The 21,228-nt window shown below is 35.0% G+C and overlaps 1 protein-coding gene across 2 annotated transcripts; it reads left to right on the top strand.

The window, feature by feature from the left end:
* The first annotated feature begins 1,790 nt into the window (after positions 1-1,790).
* mbtd1 (mbt domain containing 1) lies at positions 1,791-20,311 on the top strand. Of its 2 annotated transcripts, XM_087276636.1 has the most exons (17): positions 1,791-1,957; positions 3,006-3,207; positions 4,830-4,963; positions 6,063-6,177; positions 6,276-6,358; positions 6,463-6,580; positions 6,666-6,800; positions 6,900-6,988; positions 8,309-8,543; positions 8,656-8,711; positions 8,791-8,895; positions 11,505-11,652; positions 11,730-11,812; positions 11,987-12,221; positions 13,772-13,843; positions 14,337-14,504; positions 17,276-20,311. In XM_087276636.1, the coding sequence occupies exons 1-17, from the start codon at positions 1,937-1,939 to the stop codon at positions 17,392-17,394; spliced, it is 2,118 nt and encodes a 705-aa protein (XP_087132762.1). In that variant the 5' UTR covers positions 1,791-1,936; the 3' UTR covers positions 17,395-20,311. The 2 variants fall into 2 exon arrangements, with proteins under 2 accessions (XP_087132762.1, XP_087132763.1); XM_087276637.1 differs by lacking the exon at positions 14,337-14,504.
* The last annotated feature ends 917 nt before the right edge of the window (positions 20,312-21,228 follow it).

The following is a 21,228-nucleotide window of genomic DNA, read 5'->3' as shown; positions in this document are numbered from 1 at the left end:
TTACCTAATTTTCTTCAACTTCATAAAATAAAGAACATTTCTTATCCAACAAGTGCGAGAAGGGGGGTAAGGGCTCATCCAATTCAGAAGAATTAATTGCCTAGCCAGAAGGGTAAGAGGCTATAAAGTCTACCAAATGAGAGGGCCGGGTGGGAGAACCCCAATAAATAAATAATTGGACAAGGTGGAATATCAACAATAATAGCAGACAACAAGAGGAAAATTTGCTGCCAAAAAGAAGATTTAGCTCTATTTTATAGGAACATACAGCGATAAATAGAATAATAATGGGGTCCTTATGTGTACAGAAAATTGCAGACTAAACCTTTTTTGGGAGTGATTGTTATGCATTTTAAAATTTCATAAAATGTATTTGGGCTTGCTAAGTTTAAACATATGTAATATATCCTAATTCACTGCTTCACTGTGTATTACTTTATTTAAATTCTTTACATAGTAACAGCAATTTCAATGTTAGAAAAGAAATACATATGAGGGCCATGATATACAGTTGAAGTTAGAATTATTAGCCCCCTTTTGATTTTTTTTTCTTTTTTAAATATTTTCCAAATGATGTTTAACAGAGCAAGGAAATTTTTACAGTGTGTCTGATAATATTTTTTCTTTTGGAAAAAGTCTTATTTTCCATTTTTGGGACAAAATTATAAGCCTCTTTAAGCTAATTTTTTTCTCAGCGTACAGAACAAACCATCATTATACAATAACTTGCCTAATTACCCTAACCTGCCTAGTTCACCTTATTAACCTAGTTAAGCCTTTAAATGTCACTTAGAAGTGTCCTGAAAAACATCAAGCAAAATATTATTTACTGTCATCATGGCAAAGATAAAATAAAATGAGTTAATAAAACTATCATGCTTAGAAAAATTCACTTATAAAAATGTGACTGGGCTTGTCAAGCTTGTCGCCCTCAAAAAATTCATACAAAACAAGTATAAAATCATAAGAATTCAATGATGGAACGCGTCCTTGATTGCACTCAGCTTCTCCTCCATCAGATGATGTCACTTTCGATGTCATAGCATTAAAGGAATTTTATGTTGATGCAGATGTGACTGGACTGACAGAAACATGGGGACAATTGTACATTTCTTTGATTCATAATATTTGTAGTATGTATTTGTTGAATTTATAATTTCATGTTTTTTTTAAATCAATTGATGTGAATGATCACAGCTTAAACTTTTAAATAACAGTTTTTAGCATAACAAAACTGTTAAAGCTGTAGGTTAAATTGAGCTGAGTACAAGGACAATGACAGGGTTTGTACATTTGTAAAGTGTTTTTAATAAAGAAAAATAATCTGACAAGAATGACATTCATTTACAGAACAACTCACAGAAATCAACCATCAGTTCATTTTAGACATTTGTGGGATGAAATACTTTTATCCACTGTATTTATGTTTATATTTATATTTCAGAGACAGATAATGTACGTTTCTGGTAGAAGAAAGCAATACCATGAATTTTACATCCTACAGGAATCTTAGCATTTCTGTAACAAATATCTGTTTACATTTATCGTCGCTACCATTGTTACAACCTGTTAAATTATATTGCCTTTAAGCTATGACCGTAAACATTCTATTTTAATGTTAGGGTCAATAAATCTGCTATTCCCACCACTAAATCCGATTTTATTTGATCTGTAATCATTCTCCCTCACTCAAACATTTCCTGTGACCAAATATGGGGTAAATGTGCCGAACACGTGAACGGTGATTGGCTAAAACATATGTCAATCATTGTAGATCCCTGCGCACGCGCACTCTCGAGCCATGACAATTGTTGATAATCAACTGGAGTTATTTTTTGCTATAGAGTAAAATAATTTCAAGCCAGGCCCTTTCCCTCCGGGGGGCTGTCGGATCATACCACAACGAACGTAAGATACCGACTTGCATGAAGGGCTAATGGAAAACCCAAGGGATATGGTAAGAAAGAGTTTATTTGAGCCCGCTTCCTTGATTTAGCTCAGTTAGCGGCTTAGCAGTTAGCCGTCCTCTTTGTTTTGGTTGTCAGAAACAGATCCTGCTCGTCACACAAACTACAGCGTTTACCTCATTCGAATCACTCGTAATTCTTTCTATGCCATATAACATTTCATTCAAATAAGCTGTCTTATTAAATGGTGCTAATACAGTTGGTAATGTATATGTTTTGTGCTGCTGCAATAGACCCGCAGGCCAATGAATGTGGAAATGTTTGTGTTTGTTTCCCAACACACAGTTTTTACGAGGCTCGCATATGCGTTGAAAACGTTTTCACGAGCTGTTATGTACGAGCAGGCAGCTTACTAGGGCTTAAGATAAGCGTATGTGCCTGTTTGTGTTATGAGGGCTTGTAATATGACCTAAAATCATTCACTTGTAGTTAATAGGGATAATAACAGCATTCATTTGTGGTAAAATTGAAAGTTAGGAAATGAGAATTGAAATGGTACTCTTTCAGGGGAAGAAAAGGTCCCAAAATGTTCATTCTGAAATCAGGTCACAGTGTATTGGAGTCCTTCTACAGTCTAGTGTTGAAGTATTGATGAATATAAATATGTAATTTCTCAAAATGCAGCAAATTTAAATTATATATATATATATATATATATATATATATATATATATATATATATATATATATATATATATATATGTGCCTTTTATATTCTGGCTTGAGATAACTGTAGAATATTTAGTGCTTTGTACATGATACTTGCTTCTTGTGACCCTTGGAAGCCTTTAATTTTAATAATGTGATTTGAGCCGCCTCCTAATTCCCTCTTTTAAAGATTGTGGTTATTACTAGTTACAATATTAATCATGGTGTATCATGTCAAAGGTGGTCATTTATTAAAGTATTATGGTTGTGCAAGAGAGCTGTAATCCTTTTGTCTTTCTTTGCCCTTACTTTAATTTAACATTACTCCTTCCTTCTCTCTCTCTCTTTTTAATATTCTCCATTTTTTTTGTCTCACCTCGTCACATGTAGGCTGAGCACACTCCCCGCTCAGAGCGGAAGAGGAGAGATTCGTTCGGGATGTTTGACGGGTATGACAGCTGCAGTGAAGACAGCAGTAGCAGCTCCAGCTCGGAGGACACTGAAGATGAAGTTCCCAGCATCCCTGCCAGTTTGCCTATCATCAAAAACAATGGCCAGGTGTACACCTATCCTGACGGAAAAGCAGGAATGGGTTAGTCATGTGGATACAAAAGTCAAAAAACATACCTAAATATTATTTAAATTATGGCTGGGCGATATGACAATCATATATCATGATAAAAGTCATCACATATTCTTAAAGATATATGGCAAGATATATACATCTTTTTTCTAAATTCAATTAATTAATAGTTTATCTACATTTAGGAATGCATGATATATCGGTGGCCATATTGTTATAGGGCGATAAATGCTATTTTTAATGTTATTATTATCGATCCAATATCAAAATTAGGCATATATCTTTAAGCTGATAGATTACGTAATTGTACAGAACTGCCTGCCTCGAGAATGCGTGGGTCAAAACTGTCCAGTGCACTATAATGAAGCTTTCCTCACATTTTTTATTGACAGCAAAAATGATCATAAAAGCGTCTGACAATAAGCGTCTATGTGTTCAAAAGAATCTAAAACGCCAAATAGGACGAATTTATGCCGAATTTTCTAAAGTAAAACATACTGTCTATCTGTATTATCTTTTTGCTTGTACTGTTGCTCTGAACTGTCAAAACACCTCACAAAATGCTTTTTTGGACATTGCATAGTTCTACATATGTACATTACTATAACACGGTTTATTCAAGAACATTTGCGCTGTTTTCAGTTCTGTGTTCTTTCATTTTCGTTTTACTATTTATTTAACTTGTTTGTTAATTAAATCTTGTTTTGTTATTTAACCTATTATTTTTATGCAACAATCAAGTTGCATGTTAATTTGCTATGCAAAGAAAAGGAAGTAATTTATTTTTGGCATGCTAATTTATGTGAAATCATAAATATAGGTCTATATAATCACCTACAATTTTGAAATTATTGCTTTTATTGCTTTGAGTAGGCTATTCAAAGATCAGTTCAAACTTTTATCAAGTTTTTAAAAACAAAATCAGCTGTTCACTGTATAAAAATATCAAATTTTGAAATATTTATATTTATCGGCTGTAATATATCGGTTATCAGCCTCTAAATCTCAACAGTTATGGATATCGGCCAAAAATATTATCGGTGCATCCCTAATAAACATTCACTAAATGGAAAGGAAATGTCTTTTTTCTTTACATTTTAAGGGATATACTCTGTTAAAATGTAATTCATTCTTATTTATATGTGATCATATCTTTAATTTTTTTCAGAACTTCAGGGCAAATTTTTTAGGAATGAAGTAATATAAAATGAAAATTAATGAAAAATAAGATGAATGCAGGCCTAACATAAAATATTGCAAAATGTAGACGTTGCACTTTCAATATTGCAACTTTTTCATGATGCTTTTATTCATGTTTATGTCTGCTTCCACATAATGCAGTGTAAAATTGCGCTCAAATGAATTATAAGTATTACTGTAGTGCCACCGTGAAATAAAAGATAGAGAATAATATGAAACGATAAACGTTTGATTTAGTCCATATATTGTCATATTGCACATCCCTAATTTTAAACCTGACACAAGCAATGTTATGAAAAGAAACGGTACAGTATTGTTTCTAATGAGAAATTGTATTTGGTGCCCTGTTTATTTGTTTACTGGTTTGTTGTTGAGAATAAATATGTTCAGTGGTGTAAATATGCTTTTTTTTCCTCCTCTCTCTCATGCAGCAACCTGTGAGATGTGTGGTATGGTTGGTGTACGAGATGCTTTCTATTCTAAAACGAAGAGATTCTGCAGCGTGTCCTGTTCCAGAAGCTATTCCTCCAATTCTAAAAAGGCCAGTATACTGGCAAGACTTCAGGTAACATGGGTGTTAACTTTGAGACAAATTACAGTTTCCAGCTAGTTGTAGTATGTGTGTTGTGTTAGGTTTTCATAAAGACACCTCTGACTTATTTCGACTTGTTTTTGTGAGCACTCATATGATTCACATCAGGGCTGCACAATTTTAGAAAAAATTGACATTGCAATATTCAGTTTTTAAATGATATGCATTGCGATATGAAATATATTTTACAAGATGGATTGACTCACTTTTTGTGAAGAATTTCAGAATGTTTGGGATAATTTTATGGTACTGCATACATTATTAAAATATACATATAAACTAGATTTTTAGGGGGTAAACTTACAGATGAGAGAGAAAAAATTTTCATATTTGTCTGGTAAACGCTGATTCATACTTATACCATAACCATAAGTTTGTGTGGTTCTGTGTGGAGTTTGCATGTTCTCCCTGTGTTGGTTTGCTCCGGGTGCTCCGGTTTCCCCCACAGTCCAAAGACATGCGCTATAGGCGAATTGAATAGACTAAATTGGCCTTAGTGTACGTGTGTAAATGAGAGTGTATGGAAGTTTTCCTGTACTGGGTTGCAGCTGGAAGGGCATCTGCTGTGTAAAACATATGCTGGATACTGATGAATAAAGGGACTAAACCGGAGGAAAATGAATGAATTAAATGTGTATTGTCTTTATTTGAAATAAATTAAGATTTATTTGGTTAGAAACTTATCAAAATCTACATAAATTATTTGTAAAACTTAAAAATGTCTTTACTATTGATCAATGATTGATACTACGATCAATGCTGTTATTTTACATAAAAATATATCATGGTTTCTACAAAAAAAATATAACTGTTTAAATACAAGTACTATTTTTCATGGCTTACCAGTGAGAGGACAAGAATGTGAATGGCAGTGTGTGATGTTTTACAGATTTTACACTATTACATTTGCTCAATAGATTATCAGATATGTGTAGATATTATTGAAAGCCTAAAACCCTTTAGATTTAGAACAAAGTTCAGAGGAAACATAATCAAAACGTGCTGTTGTTCCTTCTTTTTCTCTCTGTCTGTATTTTTAAGATTGTGTGGGTTCTTCTTGTGTCTTTTCAAGGGTAAACCACCAACGAAAAAGGCAAAAGTCTTACAGAAACAGCCGTTAATGGCAAAGTTGGCAGCTTATGCACAGTATCAAGCAAGTCAACAGAACCAAGCTAAATCAAAATCAGGTAAAATGGCTTATTTTAGTGTTGTTATGTAATTATATGCCTGAATGATCTGTTCTAGCAATCATATTCCACAACACCATTTTTTTTTCCTCTTGAAGTGGTTCCTGTTGAAGGCTTTGACTGGGGCCAGTACATTTGTAGCAATAATTTAGTTGGGGCACCAGTCAGCTGTTTCAAACATGTGAGTTGAAATCGGCAGAACATTTATCATTTTTGTCACCGTAATTGTGTTTCTTAAAAGCCCATGTTGTAAATGTTCTGTTAATGATTTGACAACTCTTTCAGGTGCCCATGGGTATGTGCTGGGGTGACATAGCTGAGGGGCTGAGGGTGGAGGTCTTCAATTCTGACACAAACCTCTCCACAAAAGTTTACTGGGTAGCAGAGATTGTCAAACTGGCAGGTACTGTTGATTCCAGTCTCTACCTACAATTTTTTATGGTTTGTTATAAATGAGAAGGGTATATGATTTATTTTATCCTCCTCAGGTTTTAAAGCTCTTCTGCGCTATGAGGGTTTTGATAACGACTCGAGCAGAGATTTCTGGTGTAATCTGTGCATCCCAGAAATCCACCCTGTTGGATGGTGTGCTTCTAGTGGAAAGCCACTGGTGCCTCCTAAATGTATGTATAACACAAAGCTATTCAAAACTTTGTAGGAGTTATTGCTGAATAGGAATAATTAAGAATGCTAACATATTTTTTTTTACTTTGTCCTGATAGCCATCCAGCATAAGTATTCTAACTGGAAAGCATTTCTTGTGAAAAGACTCACTGGAGCCAAAACTCTTCCGCCAGAGTTTGCCACAAAGGTGAGACACCGCATCCCAACAGCGATCATAAAACTGTTCTGAGACTCTGGAAAAACCTGTAGAGCAGCCTGCTATGAGCAGTTATCATACACCAGGAAATAGCTTCTCACAAAACATGTTTACAAGGATGATAAAGATGTCAGACTGACTTAGTGGATGAAAGAAGCAAACCTCAATGGCCCATCATAGTCTATCACTGAGACAAGAGTGAAAATCTTTGTTAATTTCATTTTACCTTTTGCAAATAACATCAATATTATGTATATTTGTAAATGTGCATATATATATCTTGATATATATTAAATTTTATTTACTTTATTTGAAAGAAATTAATACTTTTATTTGACAATGTATTTATCAAAATTGACGAATTTTTTTAAAGATCCCTTTAAGTGCTTTAAAATGTGAATTTTTTTATTCGATGTTTGAAATAATCTCAACTATAAGATGAAGAGAGGGTGGGGCATCCTTTAAAGAAACAGCCAATGGCGTTTCATTTTTATTTTACATCAATACAGAACCCCTAGTTTTTCACATATTATTTTTTTTGGGGGTGGGGGGGTGGGGGTGGGGGGGGGGGTTTAATTAATTTATTTTTTTGCGATTAAAAATGACTTGATTAAAATGATTTTGTTGTGGTAATTCACAGAAATTTGTGGACAATTTAGCAATTAAAAAATTATATATTTATTTATATCTTATTTACTGTATTAAGCTGCGGTCCTACTAGAGTTTGTGCAACCGTGCCACCCATCTAGGAAAGGAGGAAGAGTAGAGGTGGAAGGGGGATTCTTTCAAATGAAGATGGCTGTTATATGGAACTTAGGGTGACGTTAAAAATAATCATTGATCCATTCAATGACAAACTACAAGCTTTGGATGTTTATCTCAGTTTTATATTTTGTAAATGCAAATTTTTGAAGCACACTAGATTCCAGATAGACCTTAAACTAACAGACTAAAATTAACATCTACAATTTTACTCTAATTTCATGGGACCTTTACAAATTGCTTTTGGAAATGTCCTTACTATTTCAGATCAATGCCTTTTATTGTGTGTAAAAATATGTATTGGATTCTACAAACTTCTACATTAATTTTATCAATAATAATAATACATGTTTAAGCACCAAATAAGCAAATTAAAATTACTGAAGGCTCACTTGAGGCTTTCACATGTTAGGATTTGAATGTATTATTTATTATGCAACTTTGGCGAGCACAAAACACTTTTTCCAAAAGAGCATTCACACAGTGCTAGATCTCTGAACGCTAGACTGCATCTGTTAAAAACTGTTTGTGTAAATGTGTAACCTGCAGGTTCAGGAGAACATGCAGTACCCGTTTAAGAAACTGATGCGTGTGGAAGTGGTGGACAAGACGCACCTGTGCCGCACTCGTGTGGCTCTTGTGGAACAAGTGATCGGTGGCCGGTTACGCCTGGTGTACGAGGAGAGCCAGGACGGCACTGATGACTTCTGGTGTCACATGTTAAGCCCACTCATCCATTCCATTGGCTGGTCACGAAGCATTGGACATCGCTTCAAAAGATCCGGTCAGTGCGGGAGTTTTAGATGAACCTTCTTGAAGTCAATTCAGCATAAATAACATTTGATGACCTTGTTGTGGCTTATGGATGTACATGTCTCTTATGTTGCACTCTGCAGAGGTGTCGAAGAAGATTGAGGGTCAGATGGATGCTCCCTCACAGCTGTTTCTTAAGGTGCTTTTATAATTGCTTTTTTATTCAACAGTTTGTATACACTCCACTTGCTCACATGTATCATCTTTTAAATCCACAGATTAAAGATGTGGATCAGAATGGGGATTGGTTTAAAGACGGAATGAAGCTGGAAGCAATAGACCCTCTAAATCTCTCCGCTATATGTGTTGCTACTGTAAGAAAGGTAAGATTTGTCATTAGTCATTATGGTCCTAACAGGGCATTAAAATTTTGGTTCCCACAGGTCATTCCATATTTTAAAATGTGTTATGTTTATTTTATTTTTTTATTCAAATATGTTAATTTAATGGTTGAGCATTCAGTTTTAAGGTGACAATAAATGTGACAAATATAACCATTTAGTAGGAAATTTTGTTACACTATAACACTTACGGCATTTGGTGAAAACTGTTTGATTCTAAAAGTTTGTGATGTGCAATCTTGTACTTTGTGCATAGCTGTGTGCAGTCTGTATAGTCTGGTAATATTGCAGTTACTGTCTTAACAAGGTGCACTGATATAAGCTTAGCATGCTACTCATTTTGCAGTAAACAAAAACCTAAGGCTTGCATGGATTTACTGCTTGTTAGAATGCCTCACTTCAATATTGACACTGCCCTTTAAGATTATACAATATAATAGCATAGTATTATATGGTAATATCAAGAGGCTATTTTTTCACTAATGTCATGCTTGCAAGTGTTGTTGATTTTTTATTTATTTTTTTTTCCATGTCATTTGCAGTGGACTGTAATTTAACAATAAAAGTTAGATTTTAGATGTAACAGGCTGTCCGCAGGGTCTTAAAAAGTATTAATAGTTGATAAATCAATTATGAGAAAATTAAGGCCCTTAAAAAGTCTTAAAAGCGTTGTCCAAAGTGTTTGACTCCAAAAAGGCATAAATATATTTATTTTCCTCCTAATATTAACAAGGACGTCCTCGATCCACGCGATTGGTTCGGACCGAGTTGTGTCTGGCCAAGCTCCTCCGACCAGATGATGTGATGTTCTCCACATGTAGCGAAACCATAGAGTGAAACAGATGGCAAAATGGGAAAACGTAAGCGTACATTTTGCGTACTCCTGGTTGGAGAAAGACGAGTTTAAACAGTGGCTGATGCCTGAAAACAACCTCATAATTTATTCTTTCAAGCTTGTTTCTTCCGAGCTTATCTGAATTCTGTTGCATGGTTGTGCTCCATTGATTTATTTAACTGCAACTGTTTATTAACAACTGTTTATTAAGTTAAAGGTTTGATACTGATTAGAACTTGAAGTGGCGATGAGGTCTTAAAATATTCTGAGAAGGTCTTTAAAAAGTCTTAAAAAGGTATTGAAATTACCTGTAGGATTCCTGTATATACCCTGTATAACATGGTCGGTAATGTTTCTTTTTTCACCCACAAAAAATTTCCAAATGAAACACTTTTGCTTTTTTAAATAACAGTGATGATTCTTTTCTGAATGAATCTTCGTTTTGAATGAATCAATTTGATTCAGTGACTATTTAATAAAGATCACTTCAGGTCACTCGCTAAATCTGTTAGCCTGAAGTCCCGGGGCTATTGTTTTTTCAGTCGGCCTACCAAAATCTATGTACACCAAGCCATACATGCAGCTCGATATTAGTACTTTTTTTGTTTATAAATGATTTAGCCCTCTGAATGAATCTATTGAATGACTCGTTCATTAAGACAGTTACATTTCTTCACTAGGATCACTTAAAAATGTGTGGCAAAGAGATTTGGAATATAATTTTAATGAGGATCAGTGGGAGACAAAATGCCAGAATACTTTTATTTCCCTTTCCAATAACAAAATAATTAAACAAAAAATATATCAATTTATGCATGGGATGTATGTGACCCCACTTCATTTAAGCAAAATGTAACCCAATGTGTCATCCAGGTGTCACAGTTGTAAAACATATTCAAGATTAATCATGCATATTTTTGGGGACTGCAAAAAGATGACTTTTTTTCTGGAAAGCAGTACAGGACTTCACAGCCAAAGCTTTGCAAACTCCATTGGACAACACCAATGCAATGCCTCTTTGGTACAGAATTGAACAAGACACTTAATTCTTCTTCTACAAAGACTCAGCATCATTTTCTTATCTAGCAAAAAATGCATTTTGCTTAACTGGGACCATCAACGACCTCCAATATTTGAACTGTTCAAATAACTCTTGAATGAAACAATGCTCTTGGAACAATATACAAACTACTTAAGAAACAAAGGGGGTGTCTTTCAAAAACTATGGATGCCTCTAATGAACCTCTGACTCTGTGATCACCTCAGATGTATTTTCATAATAAGTGTGATTTTTAAACTTTATTCATTTATTCTGATTTTTTGCATGTTTTTTTTTATTCATTAATTTATTTTTTAATGACTTTTGTTTCTATACTTGTGTTCACTGGTATCCTTGAATGTTCATTAAAACCAATAAACAAAGAATAAAGAATAAAAAAAGTAAAAAGACGTTTACGTTAACGTTTCGTCAAGGCATTACTACTAGCGTACCACTTTTAAAATGAACAAATTTTATCTGTAATAAATAAAGGCATTTCATATTAAATAGAAAAAAAGTATGCACTATGGTAAAAATATGCCCTTGTAAAAAATGCACAATATTTTTTATTTATTTTTTATACAATTTATTTTTTTTTTTTCAATTCTTAAACAGACATGTAAAAAATAAATTCACATTTAAGGTGTTTTTTATTTGCAGATGAACAACTGCAAATAAGGATTTTAACTTTGAATTGATCTTGTGTTTTTCTCTCAGGTTTTGGCAGACGGGTACCTAATGATCGGGATTGATGGTTCCGAGGCGGCTGATGGCTCAGACTGGTTCTGCTACCACTCCACCTCTCCCTCCATCTTCCCAGTCGGCTTCTGTGAAATCAACAGCATTGAGCTCACACCCCCAAGAGGTGCGTTACATCTCACACCCAGCACCTCTGAACAAAATCTGTCTGTTTTAGCTCATGAATCTGACATTTCTCTGCAGGGTGCACCAAACTCCCTTTTAAATGGTTTGACTACCTCAGAGAAATAGGTTCGATTGCAGCCCCTGTGAAGCTCTTTAACAAAGTAAGTTTTTTAGTACTTTATTGGGAAGTATATTCTTGAATTAGGGTGAATTCTGGTCATTTGAGACAATTTTTCTCGATCATCTTAATGGTCTCTAGGTCAATCTCAATTTCTAGGATGTCCCAATTGACCAGAATTCACCCTAAGCATTGTGGTCTCCTCTCTTTCTCTCAGGATGTGCCGAATCATGGATTCCGCGTAGGCATGAAGCTGGAGGCAGTGGACTTGATGGAGCCGCGTTTGGTGTGTGTCGCCACAGTGACCAGGATTGTCCACAGACTCCTGCGCATTCACTTTGACGGCTGGGAGGATGAGTATGATCAGTGGGTGGACTGTGAGTCTCCAGATCTCTACCCCATAGGCTGGTGCCAACTGACCGGCTATCAGCTGCAGCCGCCTGCCGCACAGAGTGAGTAAACAGCAATGAACATTCTGCTACTTGATGGGTCAGATTGTTTCTAAGCAACGCTCTGTTTTTTTTTTTTGTTTTTTTTTTACAATTTTCTACTGTCTCTCAACTTTAAAACGTTTTAAACTGTTTAGATTGAAACCATAAATAAATTAGCTTCTTTTTTTCTTGATATTAAACTGGTTTGCTGAATAAATGATGCCTCATTATATAAACAAAATTTACAATTAGAGATGTTAAGGACAGTAGCTACGTTTCCATTCACACTACCGGTCAAAGTTTGGGCTCAGTAGGATTTTTAAATGTTTTATAAAGCTCTCCTGCTCCCCTAGGCTGCATTTATTTAATAAAAAATACAGTAGACATTATAAAATTGTGAAATGTTAGTTCAAAAATGTAAAAGTAGTTTACAATTTATTAAAAAAATTTATTCCAGTGATTTTTAAAGATTAATTTTAAAGAGTGATTTTAAAGATGAATTTTCAGCTTCATTACTCCAGTGTTTAGAGTCACATGATCCTCCAGAAATCACTCTAATATTAATTCTTATTATTAATATTATTATTATTATTGGTAATAGTAATAAAAGCAATAATGACTGGTTTACTAATGACTTTAACATTTATTAAATGCTGCCTTGATGAAAAACAACAACTTTTGATCGTTAGTGTATGTTAGCATGTTTTTTTTTTCTGTTAAATTATTGTTCTCTATTGTTAAAAAAATAAAACTAAATGACTAAATAAAAATAACAGTGGAAAAAACTATAATTAAGGATACAACTAATAACCCAAATTTTATTATTAAATCTAAAATCAGCAGAGGTTACACTATTAAAGTGCTATTTTTTTATCATATAATATACTGTAGTTAACATTTGAAGTGAATCAAAAATGTTTTTCAAAATTGTCCTAGTTTTGAAATTTTAGAACAACTTTAATGAAGGGGGATGATCCACTTCAAATGTTGCCTGCGGTTTTCCACCAAGGCAAACTGGGTGCTGAAATTATAATTGGCTAAACTGGCATTGGGCATGTAAAGACAGACATTCTGGTGCGTAACTCACATTTTTAAAGTAGAATGTCTGACTTTAGTTTTTCAAATGAACAAGAATGTTCATTTAGCATGTTTCTTAAATATCTGCAAACATATGATGGTATTTTTATGCTTTAGAAAAGTCAGTAACCTACATACTTCACCTTTAAACCAATACATTAAGTCATCCCTTCTTAAGTTATGTAAAACTTACCGTCCAATATAGTGCAAATATTTTAATAAATTGTAATTTATCGAGTTCATTACTCTAGTGAACTAACAAATGGTATTGAAAGTGACTGAATTTCCTGAGGTAAACGTGCTGCTATGTGGACTTTGTTTTCAAGCTGTTCTATTGACAACTTCTAATGATTAAAGGCTTGCGTGCGTTTGTGCATGTATTTCTCTTTTGTGTGTTGTGTTAATTGGTGTGTGAACAGGAGTTGAAAGATGACACCTTTTCATATCATAATAAGACTCCTAATGCTCGGCTGCAATGTCTGTTTCCTCCTCAGCCACAAGAGAAGCACCGCCAAATGTCTCGAAACAGAAAAAGAAGGCAGCACAGTATAAAGGACAAAAGAAAAGTGAGTCCAGTCTCCATCAATCTCTCCATCTTTTCTCTCTCTCTCTTTCTCTCTCTCTGTCTCTCTCTCTGTCTCTCTCTCTGTCTCTCTCTCTCTCTCTCTCTCTCTCTCTCTCACTGAACACTGAATTGTGGGTGCAAAACTGGTCCAGGAGTCATCTCTGGTTTCCTCTGGTTTGGGTCTGGTCTGGTTCTGCTTGATAGTCAGTGGCAGTTTTCATGATTCAGCGTGGTCATGGGTAACTACACACAACTGTAGCCATCATACCCAGGTGAGACAGGGCGAGAAAATCAGAGCTAATGTTTGGGACAGGTCAGATGCTGCATTAGGGTTTTCAGTTTCTCATTTTAAATCTCAATCACCCTTCTGTCATGTAGCACTCAAATTGAGTTGTGGGCTGAGCGGGACGATGGCCTGCAGTGTTGAGGAGTGGAGCTCGGTAGCTTGGGTAAACTCAGTAACTTCGGTAACCTCAGTCTGGCTTGGTGTTTAGAGAGGAAGATTCCAGTTGGGAGGAGGCCGATCGGTTTGGGTGGGCCTCTGAGGAGGAGGAGCTTCTCGGGTGATGAAGAGCAGACTCCGCCCCATTACCTGTCCCACTTCTCTGGGTCCAGGCGACCTCCCGCCTCAGGTGTAGAGCGTGATCGCTCTCTCAACTCAGGTAACTCTTTCTCCATCACTCAGGGAGAGGGCGCCACTCGGCTCATACCTCTAGATCTTTTCAGGTCGGCCCAGCGTGGACAGTTGCACGCCATCAGGCATCTGAGTAACTTGTGCTGCAAACAACATTAACCATAGATGCATGATGAAGAAGGCTAGAGAATTGGGTGTGTGTTTGTGTATGTATGTGGGCAGTTTCATCCCATTTTTGACTCGCTGATTTTTTTTCCATTCAGGATGTTGGTAATTAATTGCTTTGGGTTTTTAAAGGAACAAGTCACCAAAAAATGTAAGATCTGTTATTGACTAGTCCTCATGTTGTCACGAATCAACTTCTTTGGAGCTCATTTTAAAATAATATCTTATTTTCAATGCAGAATAAAATGGTTCTAAGTCTACCAAATGACCGCCTAATAAGGCTCCATAACAATTCGAAATGATAATTCGGTAGTATTTTAGTTTAGGTCACAATTCCTGGTATTAACAAACCATTAACCGAAACTACTAGCTTAATAAAGTGCTAGTTAGCTGCTTTTTAATAGTTAATAAGGTAGAAGTTGAGTTTAGGATTAAGGAGGTTAAAATTATACTTTATAACTGCTAATAAACAGTTAATATCTAAATAATAGGCAGGTGATAAGCCAGTAGTTAATAGCATGAATTTTGACCTAAACTAAAGTGTTGTTGCTAATTGAAGTTCGTTTGACTTCAAAGCTTTATTTTTTTTTATAATTGTTGGTGTTTACAGTTGAAGGCTCCCTCTGAAATTCTTCAAATATTTATAATATACAAATGCCGTTTAAAAGAGATTTTTTTATTCAACACATTTTAAAACGTAATAGTTTTAATAACTTTTTATTGTCTTTGCTATAATAAGAATGTAAATGTAATATTTGGCAACATATTAATATTAAGCTTAAAGTGCAACTTAAAGGCTTAACTAGGTTAACTATATAATTTAGGTTTACCTAGGTTATGTTTTCATTCTAAAATATCATTTTAAATGCGAAAATGTGCTAGTTGCACCCAAGTTTGTCCACTGTTGACCACTTCCAGAGGTCGACATAAAAGCATTTAATCGCATAGCTTATTTATAGTGTAAACACTCTCATGTTACTGAACACTGTACTCTACAAAAACACCAAGATTACAATTGAAAAGATTAGTTGCCATTTACATCCTTTTCATTCACTTTATTTGCCACTCGCTCTTGGCGAGCATATCCAGTGGAAATGACATACACTGTAAAAATATCCATAAATCAAGGTATGCACCGATATCATATTTTTGAAGCTAATCCGATCACGATCCCAAAAGTTCAGAGTATCAACCGATACAGATCTGATCTGATACTGTCCTAATTATTATTTATTTAAACATAACACTGTTTCTATAGTTCTGCTAATTATAAACTCAAATAATTTATCTTCTTTAGTAAAAATAACAGACCTATAGACCAACTGTACATGAGATCCAGTGTTGCGATCTAACAGACACAGCGCAACATGGTTTAGAAACAGCAATGAACTCCATGTTGCAGGTCAAAATGAACCCATTTAATGCAAAACTAAATGCATTTCTCCACTGATTATTTAAACTAACATTAACAAATAGTCTTGGAGAAAGTTTTTTATGTTGTCATAATGAACGTGACACACAGTTTGAATTGTGAATGAATGGAGAATGATTGACAGGCACAGCGGAGGTGGGCGCTGCACTGAACATAATTTTAAGCACGTGATTATTCATCTGTACTTCACATTAAACCATGCTTGGCATATAGTAGGCCTACATGACAACTTTCTAGTGCCTTATAAAAGGCTACCTTCATGGCTTTTGTTGGCTTATAACTTACATAGAATATAGTGCACGCACAAGATCGGATTTGGATCGGTCCTGGGTGGCCGACACCCGATTCAACAAAAAGCTGATAATCTGATCAGATCAGTGCATCCCTACATAAACTAACAGTTTTTCATATTTTGTGATTTCATGTTTTAATTTTTCCCCATTTTTATTTCTTACAAACTTTTCACCTTGAAAAGTTTGTTTAAATAGTTTAAAGTGATATATTTTCTGGGTTGGTGTTGTATATTACGATACAGAAACAGAAAAACAAGCAGCACCTAGCAGCTTATTACAATATTCATTATTACTTATACTTTATATTATTTCAAACTACTAACATGTCAATAAAAGTCATTTTCTTTAACTGTACGGTTGAATTATCATCATTAAAAGTTGACAGAGCAGAGATCAACATCCCATAATGCAATTCACAACCATAAATAAACTGAAACCACTTATGAATCCCAAAATACAGAAAGTGTTATTAACAGATATTTTGTACAGTGTTGATTGTGTCAAAATGACAGAAGAATCTCGATAAAAGACGAACGCAAATGCTCACAATAGACTCCTTTGAACCCATGTTAATAACAGGTGGAAACAGACACATACGTTTTCAGTTTCACAGCACTTGCAAAAAAAAAGATTTCTCTTGAAAAAAAAAAAAACTATTGATGATATGGGGATGAGTAAATGATGGCATTTATTATTTTTTGAGTGCCCTGTCCTTTAAAACATCACAGGTAAGTTTATCAGACTACTAAAACATCTAAACTCTGCATATTGCTGTCTGCTTGATCTCATTATTTGAAAACTACAACTTGCTTTAGTCTTTGGCAACTAAAATAAATTAAAACAATGCTCAGTTGTCTGTTTTCTCTTTGACGTATTGTTATTCTTGTGTCTCCTTTTTTGCTTTCCCAGAGGCCTCGCTGCAGGTGAAAGAAGAGACTCCTGAGATCGACGAGTTCACCTTCTCTCAAGGCATCTCGGACCAGGAGAGCAACGGCTCGGGCAGTTATTACATCAGACAGGAGCCATGAGCCGCTGCAGCCAATCACAGACTCTCACCTCACTGCCAACAGCACTGGAAAAAACCCCACACGCAGAGATGCACAGCAGACCTGGAGAAAGAAGAAGAGACTTCCCTCCAAAACCAGGTCTTTCTCCTTTCCTTTTATGGTTCCTTTTCAGGTTTCAGGAGAACTTCAGTCATTGATGCGAGATAGAAAAGGGGGGATTTTGGTTCATATAATAAGGATAGCGTTGATTATCCTGACTTTTTTCTTTATTTTTTGTTCTCATTTAAACAATTTGCCCGATGGACTTTTCCTCCTCAGTGTTCATTGTACTTGAAAGTTTTCTTCGCTTTTATACATATTTTATCTCTTATTTTTCCTCTTTTGGTGAAGAAAAACAAAAAGACGACAAAAATTTTTGGTATTTTTGGGGGTGGACATTTCAGTACCTTGTGTGTTCTTGCGCTGTTTCACTTGTTTTGGATGGGTGTGCGTTTGGTAATAGTAGAAATCTATATTGAGACAGTATATTCATATATATATGTATGACATTCATATTAAACATATTTAAACGTATAAATATAGTAGTGGATTGAGGGATGATGGTATTGAAATCAAACCTTACTGGTATGTAGAGTAGACTAACGGAAAACACTCACAATTTGCACTACAGGGATTTCAAACGAAATGTAAAACCAGTAAACAAACAAACCGCAGCTTTATTGTGATGTGATTAGCAAGCGTAACTTTAGCGGTGGGATGTGCTCAAGTCAAAGTGAAGATTACGATATGCAAATTGTTTAGTTTTTCGACATTTGACGCCAGTGTTTATAGGTTTTGATTACAATCTCAAGAGCCATTTTCTAAAATACAGGCGGTCAAAGTGTTTTTGAGCCAGAGAATAAAACGTAAGCAATCACCGCTGCCTGAACACTACCTTTCGCGAGTCTCCGATCAATCAATCCAGCGCTAGCTCATTTACTAGCCTGGCCTCTAACATCCCATCCCATACATTTCCTGATTCCATTCCACATTTTGACTACCTCTAAAAGAAGATGCGTTGCAATAGGTAGTTCTTTCATGCTTATAATCCGTATAAGCAAGCGTGTACACCATTATATTTTATGCAAGAGATAAATATTCACACTTGGACATGTGACATACTTCACTTTTAAAAGTCTATACAGCATTTCTGTTTTCGAGCATGGGAAGGAAAAGAAGAAGGTTATGCAATAATAATATTTGTGTTGTTTTACGATGTCTTACTCTGAAATCCAGAAATCACACAGCTCCTATATATATATATATAGAGAGAGAGAGACTTAAAAGGAAAGATATTGAGAAACTGTGACAATTTTCTAAGCGCTAGACTTGAGCTTTCCCTGTTCTAGATCCTTCTGAGTGTAAATACATCCTCTATATCACATTCGCATAGTGGTTTATCTTAGTAGAACTATAAGCTCTGTTCAATACCAGTAAGGTTGTTGGTGAACTCTCAGGAAACGTATATATCTCATTTAATTCTGCTTTATTTGAAGGTTCACGGCTAAAGCGCTACTAAAATCATTCGATTCGATCGCCGTTTCGTTCGTTGAATTAAAAAGAACAACTTCTTGCTCGCGTTTGTTAAATGCTGCCTCGATTTTTGTAAATGGTCATCCACGTCGTAGGTAGATCCATGTTAAATTATGGTTTGTTCGTTGTATAAAACAAATTCAATGTATTTTTTTACCGTTTGTTTTTCTCTCTCTTATTCTTTATGAGTTTTAGCGGATGTTTGTACTGAATCATTCTGTTTTTTTATGTTGTTGTTGTTCGTGGTGGGTTTCTTCAGTAGCTGTTGTGTCGTTTGCATGTGTAGTTTTTCAAATGTAAGGCACTGTCGTGTGTTCATGTCAAACTGGGACTTAATGGCCACATTTTCCCATCAGCTGCAGGAGCCACGTTCATTTATTTTTATTTTTTCCATCATTTTTTTATTTTGTTATAAACCCAAACTCATAGCATCAGGATTTAGGTACACACTGGTCATGTCAGTCATGTCAGCTCAGTTTAATTTCTTGAATATATATATATATACACAAACATTATAAGACCAAAATATTAATTGTTTCTGCAATTTAAACGAAAATAAAACGACTGTTGAGGCAAATTTAGCTGCTACCCTTGAAAGAATTTCAACGCACAACTTCACCTTCATCCTTTTGTCAGCGGAATTGATGCCTTATCCTCTCTGTGTTGTGTTTTTTCAAGCTATGGGAGTACAAAAATATACGTTAAAAAACAAAAATATGTCGTCCAGTAGAGTTCTTATCAGTGCATGCAGCAATGTGAGATGAATCTTATGAGGGCCAGTTGTTGTTCTGGTCTGGATACTAACACGGGTTTTTGTGACGTTTCCCCTCTGTCCTCAGTAATCACATCATGGTGCTATATTCATATATATATATATTTGATAACTCATTGGTTAGGTCTATCATAGGAGAAATAAGTCTGTAATTATAAGTTGGAGAGCCGCTGATTATATCTTCAGATCTGTATTTTTGGATACAAATAGCCGAAATCATTTGTTATAACAATGTAAAGTGAAATTAATGAAATAAAACAAAAAAAAGAACTAACGTTGACCCTCGTTGTATGAAGAGGTGAGGGTGGTGGATTTGTAACTTTTTTGATAGAGTCTGTATCTGGTCTTTGCTTTATTTCTTATGACGAAGATGATTATGATGATGACGTGTGCTGTGATTATAGGGTTTGATAGAGCTTATATGTATATACTTCAAACTGTGGGGGGGGGGGGAGCTTTTGTTGGTCAAATTTTATGTTAATTTGTTTACAAGCATTTCAAACTGTTTCCGCATGGCTGTGAAAAATGTATCTGTTGAGTTTGGGGGAAAAAAAAAAGAAATTTTTACACTGAATTAAAAGGTTACTAAACGTTTGTTTGCCTTTTCCTTTTAAAAACATGCTTTTTTGGTACTGTTTGTTTTTTAATCCAACTAAAGTTCATGCTATCCAATTTTGTTTTGAGTTAATTGTTTTTTTAACATTTGCTGAATTTAAATGTCTGAATTTTACCATGCCTCGAGGTTTAAAGGGATGGTTCACGCTAAAGTTTTAAATCTATCATCATTCACTTGTTTTGAAAGAGTTTCTTCCGTCGAACACTGTTTTTCCTATTATGGAAATTGGAGTCCCAGCAACTGACATTCTTCCAAATATCTTCTTTGTGTTTAACAGATAGTAGTTTCAAACCACTCGATGGAGTTATTATTAGTAAAAATTGAATGAGTTAAAGGTGCTGTATGTAGGTTTTTGTCTCTTCTAAAGCATAAAAATACCATCATATGTTTGCAGATATTTAAGAAGCGTGCTAAATGAACATTCTTGTTTATCTGAAAAACAATGCTGAAGTCAGATATTCTTTTTTGAAAATGTTTTCGGTGCCGGAACGTCTGTCTTTATTTTGGTCATTTTAACCCGCCCAATGCCAGTTTAGCCAATTACACTTCAGCACCCAGGGTTGACTTGGTGGAAAACAGCATATTTTATTCAGTCATTCATTCATTCAGAAAGACTCTCAAAGCATTTGCTGGTTGATGAAATGTGACCTCTGGTGGACAGCAGCAGACTCTGAAACGAGATGCAGATTTAGAGTTTCCACATGAGGTTATTAATTATCAAATAATTTAAATATTACAAACGTAACCATTAGGTGGGCAGGTTACACTGTAACCCTGTGTTCTAACACCATGCTACGTGACCATCTTTGCATTGATGAGCAGTTTGGCTGTTTGCACCAGACAAAACACGACAGAAATTTACAGAATAGTGCATTTACTGCACTCCAACAAAATG

The sequence above is a fragment of the Danio rerio genome, chromosome 12, assembly GCF_052040795.2.
Source record: "Danio rerio strain M-AB ecotype USA chromosome 12, GRCz13ab, whole genome shotgun sequence".
In the NCBI taxonomy this organism is placed as follows: Eukaryota; Metazoa; Chordata; class Actinopteri; order Cypriniformes; family Danionidae; genus Danio; species Danio rerio.
Note: the sequence above shows the minus strand (reverse complement) of the source record. Positions and strands in the feature narration are given on the sequence as shown.

Excerpts from the sequence above, each read along its gene's own strand:
- mbtd1 (XM_087276636.1), top strand. The coding sequence starts at position 1,937 with ATGGAAAACCCAAGGGATATG. Across the intron at positions 3,208-4,829 it reads TGACGGAAAAGCAGGAATGG|CAACCTGTGAGATGTGTGGT; the intron begins GTTAGTCATGTG and ends TCTCTCATGCAG. Across the intron at positions 8,896-11,504 it reads GTGTTGCTACTGTAAGAAAG|GTTTTGGCAGACGGGTACCT; the intron begins GTAAGATTTGTC and ends TTTTTCTCTCAG.